Source organism: Oncorhynchus kisutch, linkage group LG4, assembly GCF_002021735.2.
Source record: "Oncorhynchus kisutch isolate 150728-3 linkage group LG4, Okis_V2, whole genome shotgun sequence".
Classification (NCBI taxonomy): domain Eukaryota; kingdom Metazoa; phylum Chordata; class Actinopteri; order Salmoniformes; family Salmonidae; genus Oncorhynchus; species Oncorhynchus kisutch.
In genome coordinates, this window is record NC_034177.2 from 73,316,138 (window position 1) to 73,332,599 (window position 16,462).

The 16,462-nt window shown below is 45.9% G+C and overlaps 1 protein-coding gene and 1 long non-coding RNA gene across 15 annotated transcripts in view; both read left to right on the plus strand.

Annotated features, from left to right (window-relative positions):
* LOC109889974 (protein FAM53B-like) overlaps positions 1–6,538 on the plus strand; it is a 40,395-nt gene extending 33,857 nt beyond the window's left edge. For 11 of the 14 annotated variants that reach the window (XM_031823589.1, XM_020481865.2, XM_031823587.1 and 8 more), the window contains one exon: positions 4,980–6,538. In XM_031823589.1, the coding sequence (XP_031679449.1) occupies positions 4,980–5,339 (360 nt within the window). In that variant the 3' untranslated portion in view covers positions 5,340–6,538. Of the gene's footprint in view, positions 1–4,579; positions 4,793–4,979 lie in introns of all 14 variants that reach the window. The other 3 variants (XR_004209841.1, XR_004209840.1, XR_004209842.1) reach the window with 2 other exon arrangements.
* A 3,668-nt stretch (positions 6,539–10,206) lies between these two features.
* On the plus strand, positions 10,207–15,325 carry LOC116374026 (uncharacterized). The gene is made up of 3 exons (XR_004209843.1): positions 10,207–10,686; positions 11,383–11,495; positions 11,641–15,325. It is a non-coding gene; the product is annotated as an uncharacterized LOC116374026 (long non-coding RNA).
* Positions 15,326–16,462: the final 1,137 nt, after the last annotated feature.

The following is a 16,462-nucleotide window of genomic DNA, read 5'->3' on the forward strand; positions in this document are numbered from 1 at the left end:
TATGTGTCCAGCGCATGTTGTAGATCAGAGATCATCAACTAGATTCAGGCGTGGGCCTATTTGTTTCTTGAGCGGATGGTCAGGGGACCAGAACATAATTAAAAATCATTTGTAGACCGCAAATTGATCTTGAGAAGCCCAAGCAGATATAATAATTGACTGAAACATAATAATTTCAAACCTTGCTTACGTTTGTATACAATCACAAATACACTACATGACCAAAAGTATGTGGATACCTGCTCGTCGAACATCTCATTCCAAAATCATTAATGTGGAGTTGGTCCCCCCCTTTGCTGTTGTAACGGCCACTCTTCTGGGAAGGCTTTCCACTAGATGTTGGAACGTTGCTGCAGGGATTCACATCCATTCAGCCACAAGAGCATTCGTGAGGTTGGGCACTGATGTTGGGGCGATTAGGCTTTGCTTGCAGTCGGCGTTCCAATTCAGCCCAAAGGTGTTTGATGGGGATGAGGTCAGGGCTCTGTGCAGGCCAGTAAAGTTCTTCCACACCTATTTCGACAAACCATTTCTGTATGTAACTCGCTTTGTTCACGGGGGCATTGTCATGCTGTAACAGTAAGGGCCTTCCCCAAACTGTTGGGGTAGGTAATGTTTCCACTGCTCCAGAGTCCAATGGCAGCGAGCTTTACACCACTCCAACCGATGCTTGTCTTTGCGCATGGTGATCTTAGGCTTGTGTGCTGCTGCTCGGCCATGGAAACCCATTTCATGAAGCTCCCGACTAACAGTTTTTGTGCTAATGTTGCTTCCAGGGGTAGTTTGGAACTCGGTAGTGAGTGTTGCAACCAAGAACAGACTATTTTTACACGCTTCAGCACTCGGTGGTCCCGTTCTGTGAGCTTGTGGCCTACCACTTCGCGGCTGAGCCGTTGTTGCTCCTAGACATTTCAACTTCACAATAACAGCACTTACAGTTGACTGGGGCAGGTCTAGCAGGATAGAAAGTTGACAAACTGACTTGTTAGAAAGGTGAGATCCTGTGACGGTGCCACGTTATAAGTCACTGAGCTCTAAAGTAAGGCCATTCTACTGCCAATGTTTGTCTATGGAGATTGCATGGCTGTATGCTCGATTTGATACACCTTTCAGCAATGGATATGGCTGAAATAGCCGAATCTACTAATTTGAAGGGGTGTCCACTTTTGTAAACTGTGCCTTCAGAAACTATTCAGACCCTTTGACATTTTTCAAATTTTGTTACGTTACAGCCTTATTCTTATTTATTTATTTAATCCTCAGTAATCTACACACAATCCTTCATAAGGATGTGCAAAGCTGCCATTAAGGCAAAGGTTGGCTACTTTGAAGAATCTCAAATAAACAAATCAAAATATATTTTATAACACTATTTTGGTTACTACATGATTCCATATGTATTATTTCGTAGTTTTGATGTCTTCACTATTGTTCTACGATGTAGAAAATAGTGAAAATAAAGAAAAACCCTTGAATGAGTAGGTGTGTACTGTTGTGTGTGTGTGTATATCCCTCAGCCATACTGATGCAATGGGGTGTGAATTGTGTGGATGCGTGTTGTGCTAATGGGCTAAGGTCCAGCTACCATGGGGAATTTGTGTGTGTCTGAGAGAACTTGCAGGGTAGAGAGGGGGGGGGTATTTATTTCTCCCTAAATCTACCCGGCTGGTGGATGGCTGGCAGAGGAGTCTTGTGGCCTATTAATATCTCCTCATTGGCCCGAGTTCAGGCTCATAAAATGAAGGGGGGCGCTCTCTATCCCTTCTCTCCTCCCCCCATTTCTGGAATGATAGGCATGGCGAGCATAGCTGAGCTGCAGTCCTTGCGGGGTTGTGGGAACACCTAAGTAGGTGGGTGTGGTGGCGGGGTGTGGCGTGGGGCCCTGCTGTGACAGCAAACTATACACACATGCACACACAGGTATATCTGCTTAACTAGTCATAGTCTGTCTGTCTGCCAGTTATGGGTTAAGCTCTACTTCCCTCCCTCCCTGTCCTGTCCTCTCTGTGTCCTGTCCCTCCCTGTCCTCTCCCTCTGTGTGCTGTCCTCTCCCTCCATGTCCTCTCCCTCTGTGTGCTGTCCTCTCCCTCCATGTCCTCTCCCTCTGTGTCCTTGTCCTCTCCCTCCCTGTCCTTGTCCTCTCCCTCCCTGTCCTGTCTCTTCCTGTCCTCTCCCTCCCTGTCCTCTCCCTACCTGTCCTCACCCTCTGTGTGCTGTGCTGTCCCTCCCTGTAATGTCCCTCCCTGTCCTCTCCCTCCCGGTCCTGTCCTCTCCTTCCCTGTCCTGTCCTCTCCTTCCCTGTCCTCTCCCTCTGTGTGCTGTCCTCTCCCTCAGTGTCCTGCCCCTCCCAGTCCTCTCCCTCCATGTGCTGTCTTGTCCCTCCCTGTCCTCTCCCTCCCTGTCCTCTTCTTCTGTGTGCTGTCCTGTCCCTCCCTGTCATGTCCCTCCCATTCCTCTCCCTCCGTGTGCTGTCCTGTCCCTCGCTGCCATGTCCCTCCCTATCCTGTGCTGTCCTGTCCCTCCCAGTCCTCTCCCTCCATGTGCTGTCTTGTCCCTCCCTGCCATGTCCCTCCCTATCCTGTGCTGTCCTGTCCCTCCCTGTACTGTCCCTCCCCTCCTTGTCGTGCCCCACCTTGTCCTGTCCTGTCTCTCCTTGTCCTGTTCTGTCCTGTTCTGTCCTGTTCTTTTTCCTCCTGTGTGTGTTTGCTCCAGGAGGTCTCTCTCTCTCTCCACCCCATAACACACGGTCTCTCTGGGGGTAGCTTATTCTACCAGTACCATGCTTTTTATATGGAGCTAGGAAATGCGCTCTGATGAAGAGCTGTATGAGTAGCACTGTTTTGCCAGCTTGTTAGTAGGGTGTTGTTTTGACTGTTTGTTCACAGCCCCATTATCCAGGGGGATATTTCCTTAACCTCTTAGCCCTGTGTGTGTGTGTTTGTGTGTTCCCACACTAGCAGCTGTCTACACTATCCAGCTAGAACAAAATGCTATGCGCCTTCTAGGACTGGAGGGGCTGACAGGACTGTGTGTGTATATGGGGGTTACTCAAGGGAGGTGCTCTAGAGGAACAAAAAGCTGGGTAAACTTCAGAGTATTAAAGCTCCTTACCCCAAATCCTGGTTGTAGCCCAGGAGGATTTAATGGGAAGCATATTGCAGAGAATACCCTCCTCCTGCCGTCCACTTCTCCCCCTTCTCTCTCCTCAGTGGGCTATAGGAGGGGTTACTACAGGGGTCGAAGGAAGCGGGTGAGGCCCTCAACAGCACAAAAGTGTGTGACAGAAATGCCCAACGGTGCCATTAAATACTGGTGTTTACATCCATGCCCTTTCCTTGTCTGGATTTTCTTTTTGAGGTAACTAGAGCGAAGCATTGGCCTCCAGTGTTCACCTGACATAAAGTATTATAATATATTGTAGGTGTACCAGAGTATGTCTGAATGTTAGCCCTGCTCAGGTTTTAGCCACCGAATGTAAAGCTGACGTCCAAAGATAGTAAACATTAAAGTTATATGAACGTATCACTTTATATTCATTGAAATGCCTTTTGCTTCCATTTCTTTCTCTCATAACAAGCACGTTTTGGAAAAAAACTTTTGGTAAAAGCCTCTACCAGTTCATTGGAACCAGAAGAAGTGAATGAGGGATTGGAGGAACCGTGGGCTTTAGGAACACATCTCTATTCACCTCCAACATCTGCTACTGGGAGAGAGGGACGCTTAACCCTTTCACGGCTGGAATGTCAGTGGTCTGGCTCTATTGGAAGGCGGAGGGAAAGTCATTTAATGAGGGGACACTTTTTTGGGGGGGGAAGCAAACATTACACAATAAGGCGTCAGTACCACGTTCAGTACGTATACTGACACAGATGGAAAAAGATGTCTATGAACCGTCCTTAAATACCTAGAGTAGCCTACACCAGTCTGAAATATAGATGTGTTATGTTGATGATACAGGTTCACATATGGGCGTAGACATAGGGGTATCTTGCATTGACAGTTGGCACACAAAGAAGTGAAACTCAGTCAGCCCTGTGTTGGGCCACATGGGATGTGCTAATCAAGGTTAAGGTCAGGCGTTAACAACCAAACACGTGTTATGTGAAGAGGTGTGCACATGGTCAAACTCTCTCTCTCTCTCACGCTCATTAGTAAACGCACAGTCTCTCGCTCTTGAGCACACATGTCGTTGTAACACAAATAGCCTGCTTTGCATACCTTGCCTGGGCACAGTGTGTTTGGTGTACACACATGTCTGGTCTCTGAAAGGAGAGATCACACCCTGAGTAAACAAAGAGCTGCTCCAGAGTCATTTTTTTCTCTCTCCTCAGGGCTTGTGACGTCCATTTACCAGAAACACACAAACACTCTCTCTCTCTCTCGCAATAACCGTACCTAACCCCCTTTGTCCAACACACGATTATTCATAAGGGTCAACTAGATGATGGGTGTATGAGTTGGCCAGTGCAGTTCAGGAGGTTTACCAAGCTAGGTCAAGCCAGACAATTGGAGGAATCGTATATAGAACATTGTAAGTCCTTCAGGAAAGTTTGCCACTTTTTTTGTCTGTGTGTTTTAGTTCATCATCCCCTCAGTGCAGCAGGACAGGGAGACCCATGGGGTTGGGAGGAAGAGGATACCTTTGTGGTTTGCAGCTGATTGCACCATGTCATCATTCCACTGTGTTTCCTCGGACTGAGTGACCAGGACATTAACAAAACTAGCTCCCTAGTGGGAGGGTGAGCTCAGCTCCACCGGTGAAGCAGGAGTCACACACCCACAGGCCATAAAGGTCAAGCTCTCAGGTTTCTCTCAACAACTCTGTGTTCCAGATGACTTAATGACATTTCTGAAGTGTACATGCATAGGTTTTGTGACCTGAATCAAGATTGAACAGTGAGAAGACGATACTATAAATATTTTGTGTTATAAAGTTATACTAATATCTCCCTTTACCTCGCATCTCTTCTCTCAAACAGAAACTCCAGACGTTCCACAGCTTGAGCTGCCCTGGGTTCTCTGGTCTGGACAGCTGTCGCTCATACATGCCCCCGCCCTCCACCAGGAGCTTGAGCCAATCGGAATCTGACTTCGCCTGTGCGTCTGACCTATGTGCTGAGACTCAACAGGAAGTGGACGAGGAGGAGGATGACTCTTCTTATAAGGAGCTGGACAGTGACTCAGCGTGTAGCCTGGACTCCAGACCCGGGTCCCCATGCAGGGGAGGGGGGGAGAGAATGGGGCAGGGACACACCCCCTGGAAGGGTGAGTATGGGACAGAGAAGGACATCTACCAGCTGGGGGGTGAGCTGGACATCGACCAGATCGAGAGGAACTGAATGCAACCTGAAGCCTTTGGATAAAGGATTGTCATAACCTTTTATGAAGGCTGAGGAATGTTTCTGAAGGTTTGCTGGAGAATTTGGAATTTCATGACCACGAGAAGGATGCCTTATGTATGATAGGTGGATATTGAGCAGGTTGAAATGACCTCAGAGAGAGGAACCTAGCGATTTTAGACAGTGGTTTTTGGAACATTATAAGGATGTTTGTATATGGGGGGGGGTGGTGGTGTGTTGTATTGTGTGTAATGTCAACGAAGGACAAAGCACGTGGAAGTGTCAATAGAAGGTGCTGCATGTTGAATTGGCAGATGGCTTCTTTGGTTGAACTTTGAGATCCTGCAGGACAAACAGTTGTTTTTGAACTGTCTCGTTGTCTTTCTGAATCTAAAGGCAGTGGCTTTCACTTGGCGACGTGCAGCCTAACTCAGGAGTGGGAAAGTGAGGGATCGTCTTTAATACCTCCAAAAAGCCCTCTCTCCTCTTAGCCTGAGTACCTCCCTATACACCTGGACTGAACTGCAGCAGGAATATGCTACAACTTCTGCTTTTCTCTACCAGAATGGGGGGGGGACATGATGGACCGGGAGAGAGGGATGAAATAGAAGAGGTGAGAAACAGTATTTTTTTTTTTCACCTTGACACTTTTCTTCAACTATACCTGCAGGAAGGACACTCCCTGTTGAATTCCAAGTTAGCCCCTAGCCCCTATACTCTAGGCACTCCTGTAGATATGAAAGGAAGACGGTACCAGTATTATGGTAATTTCTTCACCTTCCCTTCTAACAGGCGGTGTGGAGTTTTCACCATATTGCTTACCTACCCAAGGGTTTCAGATTGCCTACCCCCCTACCGTGGGGATAGGGGTCCATTTTTGGAATTCCGAATGTGTTCACACACCATCGCTGAATGTAAATAAGCTTTTAATGGGTTTGGAAATAACAGGCAATTTGGTCAGATACATGTGTTGTCTTTACACCTCGGAATACCCTACTCGAAACAAACCTTTATGACGTTTAATAGATTCTAATATGCAAAATGTATATTTGAATAAACACTGAATTTTAAGTTTTCAGTTCTAATATCAATGTATATTTTTCTAAATGTATTTTTTATGATCTGTTTGTGAAGGATCTGAATTAAGAGGCTTTTCTTTAACAGGATAGACATGAAATAAAAACACAAACTGCCTCTGCTGTGGTCATGTTGTGTTTCTTTATTACCAGGGAAGGGTGCCATTATACATGGTACAGCTTGACATTCAGCCTTCATGTCATAAACATGACATAGTATGTGTTTACATACATGGGGCAGCAGGGTAGCCTAGTGGTTAGAGCGTTGGATTAGTAACGCAAGGTTGCAAGTTCAAACCCCCGAGCCGACAAGGTACAAATCTGTCGTTCTGCCCCTGAACAGGCAGTTAACCCACTGTTCCTAGGCTGAAAATAAGAATTTGTTCTTAACTGACTTGTCTGGTTAAATAAAGGTAAAAATGAAATACAGTGGATATGCTTCTGATCTGATGTCCTCTAATTGTTTATAAAGTAATTTAACTGCCATTGACTTTGGCACATCATGCCACGCAAGCTGTTTATACCCTGTGATGGATAGGGTCAGTTAGGTAAACATCCGTGTGCTATATGATACCGTTACACAGCCCACCGGCACCAAACAACACGGCAGAAAGTCTAGAATACCCTGCCAACGCCACATACCTTGAACTGAGGCAAGAGGAAGTGATGTCACAGCCACAGGAATGCTTCTTTTCAGTTCAGCAGGAAGGCAGACAGACACATCATCAAGGCGGTGCTGTTTTGCCTGGAGATATCCTGTCATATAATTCTGTCTGTCCAAGTCTGAGGGGGCTAAAAGCACCTGCCACATTGAAGAAAATAAGATAGAAAACTAGTTTACAGAGTTATACATCTTCACTGTATATTCTTCTTCCCTCGGGGTGCATTATTCAAATAAAGCATTAGTGGAGTGGAGTTTTCCAGCACAACAGGATGTTGCAACCAGCTGAATGCTCTTTCCATTGACCGTGGCCTTTCCATTGACCGTGGCCTTTCCATTGACCGTGGCCTTTCCATTGACCGTGGCCTTTCCAGTCACCGTGGCCTTTCCAGTCACCGTGGCCTTTCCAGTCACCGTGGCCTTTCCAGTCACCGTGGCCTTTCCAGTCACCGTGGCCTTGAAGTAAAACAAACTCTAACCCCAACGGTGGGGTGTTACCTTACCACACACACAGCCAAAGGCCTTAGAATGAATGCTGACTGTGCGCTCGGGGAGAAGTTCTAAACTGGTCTGAAAATATTTGGATTGCCTTCTCGCTTGTGTGAAGGGATAGGATGTAGAGTACTCCCAATGACTCCCTCTCCTCAGAGCTGTTGTTACAGCTGCCCACACAGTGCCAGAGTGGGAGTACCGGGTCGATCGAAATGTGGATGGATTCAGGGTGGTTTGAGGTGGGGAAGAAAGATGAAATGAAGGAAACAGGCGAGGCTGTTGAAATCAACAAACCTGTTCACAGGCCACTTCTCTCTCCGAAACAATAAGCCTGGAAACACAAAATCACGTTGCCACGGACAACACATCAGTCGCTCACTCAGACCTAAAGGTCACTGACCTCCTTCCACACACATATGCACACTTCCTGTCAGACAGGAAGTAGCAGGCTGAGAGGAATAGAGATTTAGAGTCTGAGGTAACGCAAACACCCACTCACACCACTGGCCCAGGCCTATAAATAGGAGGCACTATGTAGTAGAGGGAAAAGGCCATGTTACTTAAAGTCACAAAATCAGGGCTGTATAGCCTCAATTACATGTGAAAACACTGATGTTTTAGGGGAAAGCAGAGATTTTACTGTCAGCAGAATAGGCTTTGGCTCTCAGAATGACTGAGGAGTAGAGCACGGTGCATTTATTAGCCTCGTAAAGGTTCATTTTGAGACGGATTCAAAGACCACTGCAATAAGAACGTTAAGGAAAATGCATCTGGTATTCCATGTTTAAAAGGGTCTAGCTATATGCCTTGTTCCGAAAGGCCGACCTACCTTATAACTACCTCATACAGCGTCACGACCAGAGCTTTTAGTCCACTGAATGTTCTGTATTTGTCTCACTCATTAGGTCATATTAGTCTCCACTTCGTGCTGGGTGAGCAGAGACAATATCTGTGGTTGACATTCTCACATGTCACTGATTGATTGACCTCTCTACTCAAAGGTCAATGGGATCTGGAACCAATGCCCTACAGTCTGTCACCATGGTTTCAGCTAAGCCTAGACCTTTCTATCTATATATCCTGTTTCCTTCCTCATAAGGCCAAGGTTTTAATTTTATACAGTTAAGTTACACAGACCATTTAAATTTCACTTCAAGGTGTTTGTAATTGCAGTTGTAGTATCCACACCGCAATGCAAGCGATTCATATTCTAAGCCTGTGATTGTGTTTGCTTAACCACACCCTCAGAGGGGTCGCTAACAACCAAATGCATCCGGATGTTTAGGGGAAACGGAGAGAGAGCCTGTGACGTGACCTCCACTTTTACATGTTAACAAGGCGACACTTCATCTTAATTCCTCCACATTTACTGAATTGGTTGAACAGTGCAGCAGAGAAACCCAGCGCAGGCATTTCTTTTACACCTGCTACGATAGGTTAGCTTAACAACCTTGACATAGAATGTGGCATTCAAACACGGCAACTACCTCTTAGTGGTTCAGGTAATCCTTTTGTAAAGGTTGTAATTATTGTACATATGTGCTTAATTGCATCATCTTTAGTACACAACATTGTTTTATATTTATCATTGCCAAATTCACTTCCTTGATTATCACGAGAGAGAGACGGAGAAGAACAGAGAGAAAGGATTGGTTAAACAGTGCCTTTTATTAACAATATAATCAGCTTCAACATTTAATTCAGACAGCTTTTACCAATACTGTACCTACAAATGGTTGTAAGCTTATATGAAGGGCATGGAGCCTTGGTGAGGTATTTATGTCTGCTTCTTTTTATCAAGATCACAACATATTGAGTTTGAGTTTATTTTTATTTTTACAGGGACAGTGCACATTAATCAACATTTCAGTAAAAGTGCCGGTTTTAGCCAACCGGCTAATTTTCAACCACAGTCCCTGGGCAGGTTATTAAAAACAATTACAATATAGACAATAGCAACATAGAACAAGCAAGACATAGCATACAGACAGAGCAACATAGGACAAGCAAGACGTAGCATACAGACAGAGCAGCATAAAACAAAAAGCAGCAAGACAAAATTCATAAAAGCAACAAAGTGTTGCTGAATGCAAGTGTTGCTGAAAACTGTTGCAGGAAGCCAACTTCAATGAAGGCTTTTAGATTTGAACAACAATAAGGAATGCCTTAGTTATCTGCCTATTCAATAGCCATCTGCTGCCAGAATTGACTGCATTCCAAGCATCAATTGTTAGGCGTATAGCCTAGCTACAAAAACAGACAACTGTGAGTGACTCTATAGCTAGAGGACTCCTGAGCTCCAGGAGTGACAAGTATGATTTTTGTCTTCATCTGCTGTCTTTTTGCTCGCTAGGGCCATCTACTTCAAGTGCTGCCTGTCTTCCCATTAGCCTACTTGGTGTGTGAACTGATGACTGCTCATAACTTGCAGATGTTTGTTAACACATCAACCAGGATTAAAGGGAAGGGCAATTTGTGACTTGTTTTGGTTATCATGGCTGTACTGGAGGGGGAGTGGTTTCTCCTCTCCTAGGCAATCAGCAATTAGTACACTCTGGTGTGCTCTTCATCTCTGCTAGGCAAATAGCAATTAGTGTTAGTACTTCAGTCTTCCCTGGTTTCGCAACGGCAGCTGTAAGTGGCGGTCGTGTCAGTGGCGGTCGTGTCAGCAAAACTAAGACAAGACGGTTCTGCCAAGTTCTTTGAGGAAGGCTCCAGCCCTCTCACTTCAGTATCTTACCTAGTTATTTTCTGATGATCTCATTTGCTCTTTTGTAGCTTTGGCAACTACGTGTGTCTTCTATATCTGTTTGCTTCTCTCCCTGTAGGCTTTACAGACTCTCTCCACCTCTTGCCTGCAACTCTTCTAATTTGGTGTACCCTGTGCACACAACCCATGTGGAATTCTGGGTCTTCAGAAGCGTTTGGAACTGCTGCTCTGCGGTTAAGAACGCAGAGTTCATCTCATCCTATGCTGCCCTTCAGTCCCTTGACTTTTTGGCCCTGACGGAGACATGGGTCACCCCAGAGAACACTTCTTCTCCAGCTGCACTCTCTTCATCCAACTACGTTTTCTCTCGTACTCCAAGAGCATCTGTTCGTTGTGATGATGGTTCAGGTCTACTAATTTCTCCTAACTGGAGATTTCCTATTTTCTCCCTCACTCACCTGTCCATCTCCTCATTTGAATTCCATGCTGTCACTTGTCCACTCAAGCTTAACATTGTTGTCATCTATCGCCCACCAGGTGCCCTTGGATAATTCTTCAATGAGCTTGACACCTTGATAAGCTAATTATCTGATGATTGCTCACTGCTCTTCGTACTTTCTCACTTCAACCTCCCGACATCTGCCTTCTATTAATTCCTTTCCAACTATCCTGTTCCCTTTCTTGTCTCTTTTGCCCTCATCCTTTCACATTCCCCTCCAACTCACAAGGCAGGCAATACGCTTGACCTCATCTTTACTAGAGGCTGTTCACCTACTAATCTCACTGCAAACCCCCTCCAGGTCTCTGATTACCACTGACTGCATCCCCTCTGACTTCAAAATGGCCTGAGTCACGCCTCTCCTCAAGAATCCAACACTTGACTCATCTGATGTCAAACTATAGACCTGCAACCCTTTATATTCTTTCCAAAATACTTGAGCATGCTGTCTCTGATCAACTCTCTAATTATCTCCCTCACAACAATCTTGACCCTAACAAGTCAGGCTTCAAGACGAGTCACTCAACCAAGACTGCTCTTCTGTGTCACGGATGCTCTCCACACTGCCACGGCTGACTCTGTCTCCTCTGTTCTCATCCTCATAGATCTATCCGCTACCTTCAACACCATGAACCATCAGATCCTCCTCTCAGGGCTGGGCGTCTCAGGCTCTGCAAAATCTTGGATTGCATCCTACCTGGCAGGCTGCTCCTACCAGGTGATGTGGAGAGGATATGTTTCTGCACCACACACTACTGGTGTCCCCCAGGGCTTGGTTCTTGGCCCTCTTCTCTCTATACACCAAGTCACTTGTCTCGGTCATATCCTCACATTGTCTCTCCTATAATTGCTATGCCTAACAGATATCTTATCTTGGATGTCAGCCCACCACCTCAAGCTCAACAAGATGGAGCTGCTCTTCCTCTCAGGGAAGGCCTTGCTGCTCAAAGAACTCTCCATCATGGTTGACAACGCCACAGTGTCGCCCTCCCAGAGTGCCAAGAACCTTGTACAACACCCTGTTATTCTCAGCAAACATCAAAGCAGTGACTCACTCCTGCAGGTTCATGCTCTACAACATCCGTAGAGTACAACCCTACCTCACACAGGAAGCGGTACAGGTCCAAATCCAGGCACTTGTCATCGCCCGTCTGGACTACTGCAATTCGCTGTTGCCTGGGCTCGCCGCTTGTGCCATCAAACCCCTGCAATTCAAGAACGCTGCAGCCTGCCTGGTTTTCAACCTTACCAGGTTCTCCCATGTCACCTTGTTTCTCTGCACACTCCACTGGCCTCCAGTCGAAGCTCGCATCCATTGCAAGACCATGGTGCTTGCCTAAGGAGCGGCAAGAGGAACTGCCCCTCCCTACATTCAGACTATGCTCAAACCCTGAATAACCCGAACACTCCATTCTGGTCTCTTATCACCCCCCCTTTCTAGCTCTGACTTTAGTGATAGCTATTTTATTGAGGAAAATTTACTGTGATATGTGGTTGTCCCACCTAGTCGCTCCGGATAACAGCGTCTGCCTAAATGACAAAAATTTAGTTATTTACTCCGTTCTATCAATTTTGTCACAAGGTGTGTTAGCAAGAGAGAAAGGAAACACATGCTCTGTGTTTTTCCCATAAACTCTCCTATCCTTTGTGAGGCGACGGGGACTGGGCTGACTGTTGACTGGCTGCTAGTGATGACTGAATGCTGAACAATGGAGGACTGAAATAGTCAAGACCTGGCAACTCTCTTCCGTATCCACGATCCATCATGTCTGTCACATCTGGCCGGCTTGTGGACCTTCGTTCCAGCTGTCCTGGATCCACAACTGTCACCTTTTGAATGTAGACCCCTCTGTCTTTCTGTACATATGAAGGATGGACGTGTGTGTGTGTGTGTGTGTGTGTGTGTGTGTGTGTCGGAGTCAAGGTTCGTTAGCATTATGCTCAACCTTTATTCAGCTTTCACCATCAAGATGAATGCACAGTTACTTATACAACCGTTTCGTGTGTACATTGACTACATTGTGTGTTTATTGTATTTGACAGTCCAAGTAAATCCTATCCATATGACCCCCCTATCTGCAGTATACACATAGCTAAATCCCCGGCTTACATCAAGTAACGGAAACAGATCTGTATCTCAGGGACGGGTGGAGTTGCGCTGAACCCTATTCTATACTGTATGAGAGAGAGGAGAGCTGCAACCCAGGACTGCGAGGACGGGCCACGGGTGTTTGTTTAATCTAGGCATCTGAGGGAGAGGCAGGCAGGGAGGTTGAATGGGACCGTCTGTGCTGTTGTCAATCTACAGTGATTAGAGAGCCAGTGAAAACATGTAGGAAATGCAGCTGTCATGTGGCATGACCTTTGAGCCGGAGTTCAGACCAGAGCCTTAGTGACTGGTTAATGAAGGACTGGTTCGTGTGTTGCTTAGCCACCTGGGGTCGTTATTGGTGTGTTAGGCATGGACATTACCCTTGGTATGGTGAAAGGTGCACTCTGTACGATTGAGGGATGCTTTTTGCTCATCGTCTACAGAAATGTATCACTGAAATTTGAACAACAATATGCATAAAATGTCGGACAGCTCAGATTTATTTTCTCCACAACAAATGTTACATTTGTACTGCTTTGGGAGTGTTGCCTCAACTGCTACATTCTGAGCAGAGCAACGTCTTCGGAACTTGGATTTCAGCAGGTAGACAGACATCTGACAGAAATCATCTTTAAACACCGTACCCCTACAACACAGACAACATTCAACCTTTTGACCTATGTCTTGCTCATGACATCCGCCTGTGGGTGTGAGAACTATGTACTAATCCCAGTATGAACACAGGACTTGGCAGGACTGGTAATGAGAGGAACAACAGAAGTGTACCATTTAGAGTTCAAGGTGAGTGTCTTGGACTGACTCCATGTCAGTTGTAAAGACTAGGAAACTTTATCCAGTACATTCTACATCTTTCTAGTTCTCTGTGGGATGGTCTTTCAGTGTGTGTTTTCTCCTCTGTGTCCACACGCTTGTTCCAGCTTTTCTGTAACACTGTGAACTTAGAGGCCCAGCTAGCTGTCAGATAGCAGAGCCTGTGCAATCCATCTCCACACAGTCTCTTCAAAGAGAACAGACAGGCGCCATCTTACCATTTGTCATGGGGTTTATACACAATGTGAAACATCTCAGTGAGTGTACAGAGAGAAGATAACATTCACAGCTCCCCTAACTTTATGGGTCAGGAGAAGGAAACTAATCGGAGAGTTTGATGCTCTGACTGAATGATGGCAGATGCTACTTTTAGCTCCACCACGAAACAGGCGGGAAGCTCCAACCGATGGGAATTCCATGATCTGCAACAATTGTTCCACATCCCTGTGGCCCCTCACTGGATCCCGTGTGGAGAGGTGATGTAAGCCAATGCCCAAATGGATTTCCCAGGTCATCTTGACCTGTCTGTCTGGCATTGGCTGGGGCAGTGATATTCTCTCCCAATTACTCTCCTGGTTGGCTTGACCTGCGTGTACCAGAAGTAGAGAGGTTTCAGAATTTCAGCCATGGTGTGCTGAATTCGCTCAGTCGACCATATTACCCAGCACACCACCCTTCACGGCGGCCCTGTGGGTACTAACAGGAAGGGGTGAGCGCCTGCCACACACCACGCCAGCTACACATCTGTAAACATTTGCAGACGAATGGGCTGCTGTCGCCGATGCTATCACGAGAACATTAGCTACATTAGACTGGACAAGAGGAAGGGGATGATTGTAATGGATGGGGTTACTGGGTGACTAGCTGACCAATAGGGAGACAGCAGATGTTGTTTGGGTACAAATTCATTGTAATTAGGCATTTTTGAAGTTTATTTGAGTGTAATCATGAACTCTTACATGTTCTGTGTTGTATTGCAATGAAGGACATCAGGTCAGAATGGTGCCTCCTCCTGCTGAATGAATAGCATAATTGGAATCTAATTTCAAAGGGATCTGGTCAAATCTGTTATCGTTTTATCCAAAATAGGTAATAAAAGGAGGAAACCTTGGAATACAGGACCTTGGAATACTATCCAATCTGGCATGAGACTGGAATGTGAAGGGATTGTTCAGGTTCTCACAACTGCTTATAAGCTTCTTATCAGTTGCTGTTCTTAGCATAGGTCTCTGTCAGTTATAATGGTATTTGGCATAAGTCTCTGTCGATGATAGCCATAGGGGGGTTTGATCTAGCAAGAAGGACAACAAGAATGTTTGGAAAACTACTGGTTATCTGCCTTTTTATTCAGTATTTTTACTTTTGTTTTGCCACTCAAAAGTACATTAATACAAACTATTGACCATTTTGATCATATGACAGAGTTAAGAAGTAATAATACAGAGTTTTTTTAAAATAAGTAAGCCTCCAACCTCCCATCCATGTCTCCATCCAACCTTTCCTTGCTACATTGTTGGGGAAGTGTAATAATGTGACACGAAATATTCCGGGTTATGGTTTTTAGGTCAAATGAACTTCTTCAGATGTTCTTGATCTTCTATCTCTCTCTCGCACATGCTTCCATTCAGCCACAAGAGCATTAGTGAGGTTCTGATGTTGGGCGATTAGGCCTGGCTCGCACTCGGCATTCCAATTCATCCCAAAGGTGCTCGATGGGGTTGAGGTCAGGGCTCTGTGCAGGCCAGTCACGTTCTTCCACACTGATCTCAACAAACCATTTCTGTATGAACCTCGCTTTGTGCACGGGGGCATTGTCAACAGGAAAGGGCCTTCGCCCAAACTGTTGCCACAAAGTTGGAGCACAGAATCATGTAGAACATCATTGTATTTCCCTTCACTGGAGCTAAGGGGCCTAGACCGAACCATGAAAAACAGTCCCAGACCATTATTCCTCCTCCACCAAACTTTACTTTGGCACTATGCATTTGGGCAGGTCGCGATCTCCAGACATCCGCCAAACACAGATTTGTCTGTCGGACTGGTAGATGGTGAAGTGATTCATCACTTCAAAGAACGCTTTTCCACTGCTCCAGAGTCCAATGGCGGCGAGCTTTACACCACTCCAGCCGACGCTTGGCATTACACATGGTGATCTTAGACGTGTGTGCAGCTGCTCGGCCACGGAAACCCCTTTCATAAAGTTCTTGTGCTGACGTTGCTTCCAGAGGGAGTTTGGAACTAGGTAGTGAGTGTTGCAACCAACGATAGACAATTTACAGCACTCAATGGTCCCTTTCTGTGAGCTTATGTGGCCTACCACTTCGCGGCTGAGCTCTTGTTGCTGCTAGACATTTCCAATTCACAATAACAGCACTTACAGCAGCTCTAGCAATGCAGAAATTTGACGAACTGACTTGTTGGGCAGGTGGCATCCTATGAAGATGCCACATTAAAGTCGATGAGCTCTTCAGAAAGGCCATTCTACTGCCAATGTTTGTCTATGGAGATGGCATGGCTGTGTGCTCGATTGCATACACCTGTCAGCAACGGGTGTGGCTGAAATAGCCGAATCCACTCATTTTTAAGGGGTGTCCACATACTTTGGTATAAATAGTGTGTGTGTCGGCCTTGTAATGTGTTTGGGAATGTCTGACATGGTCCTATGGCATCACAGAGATATGCAAGTGTGTGAAATATCTTCATTCCTGCACATTTATTTATTTATTTTATTTTACCTTTATTTAACCAGGTAGGCAAGTTGA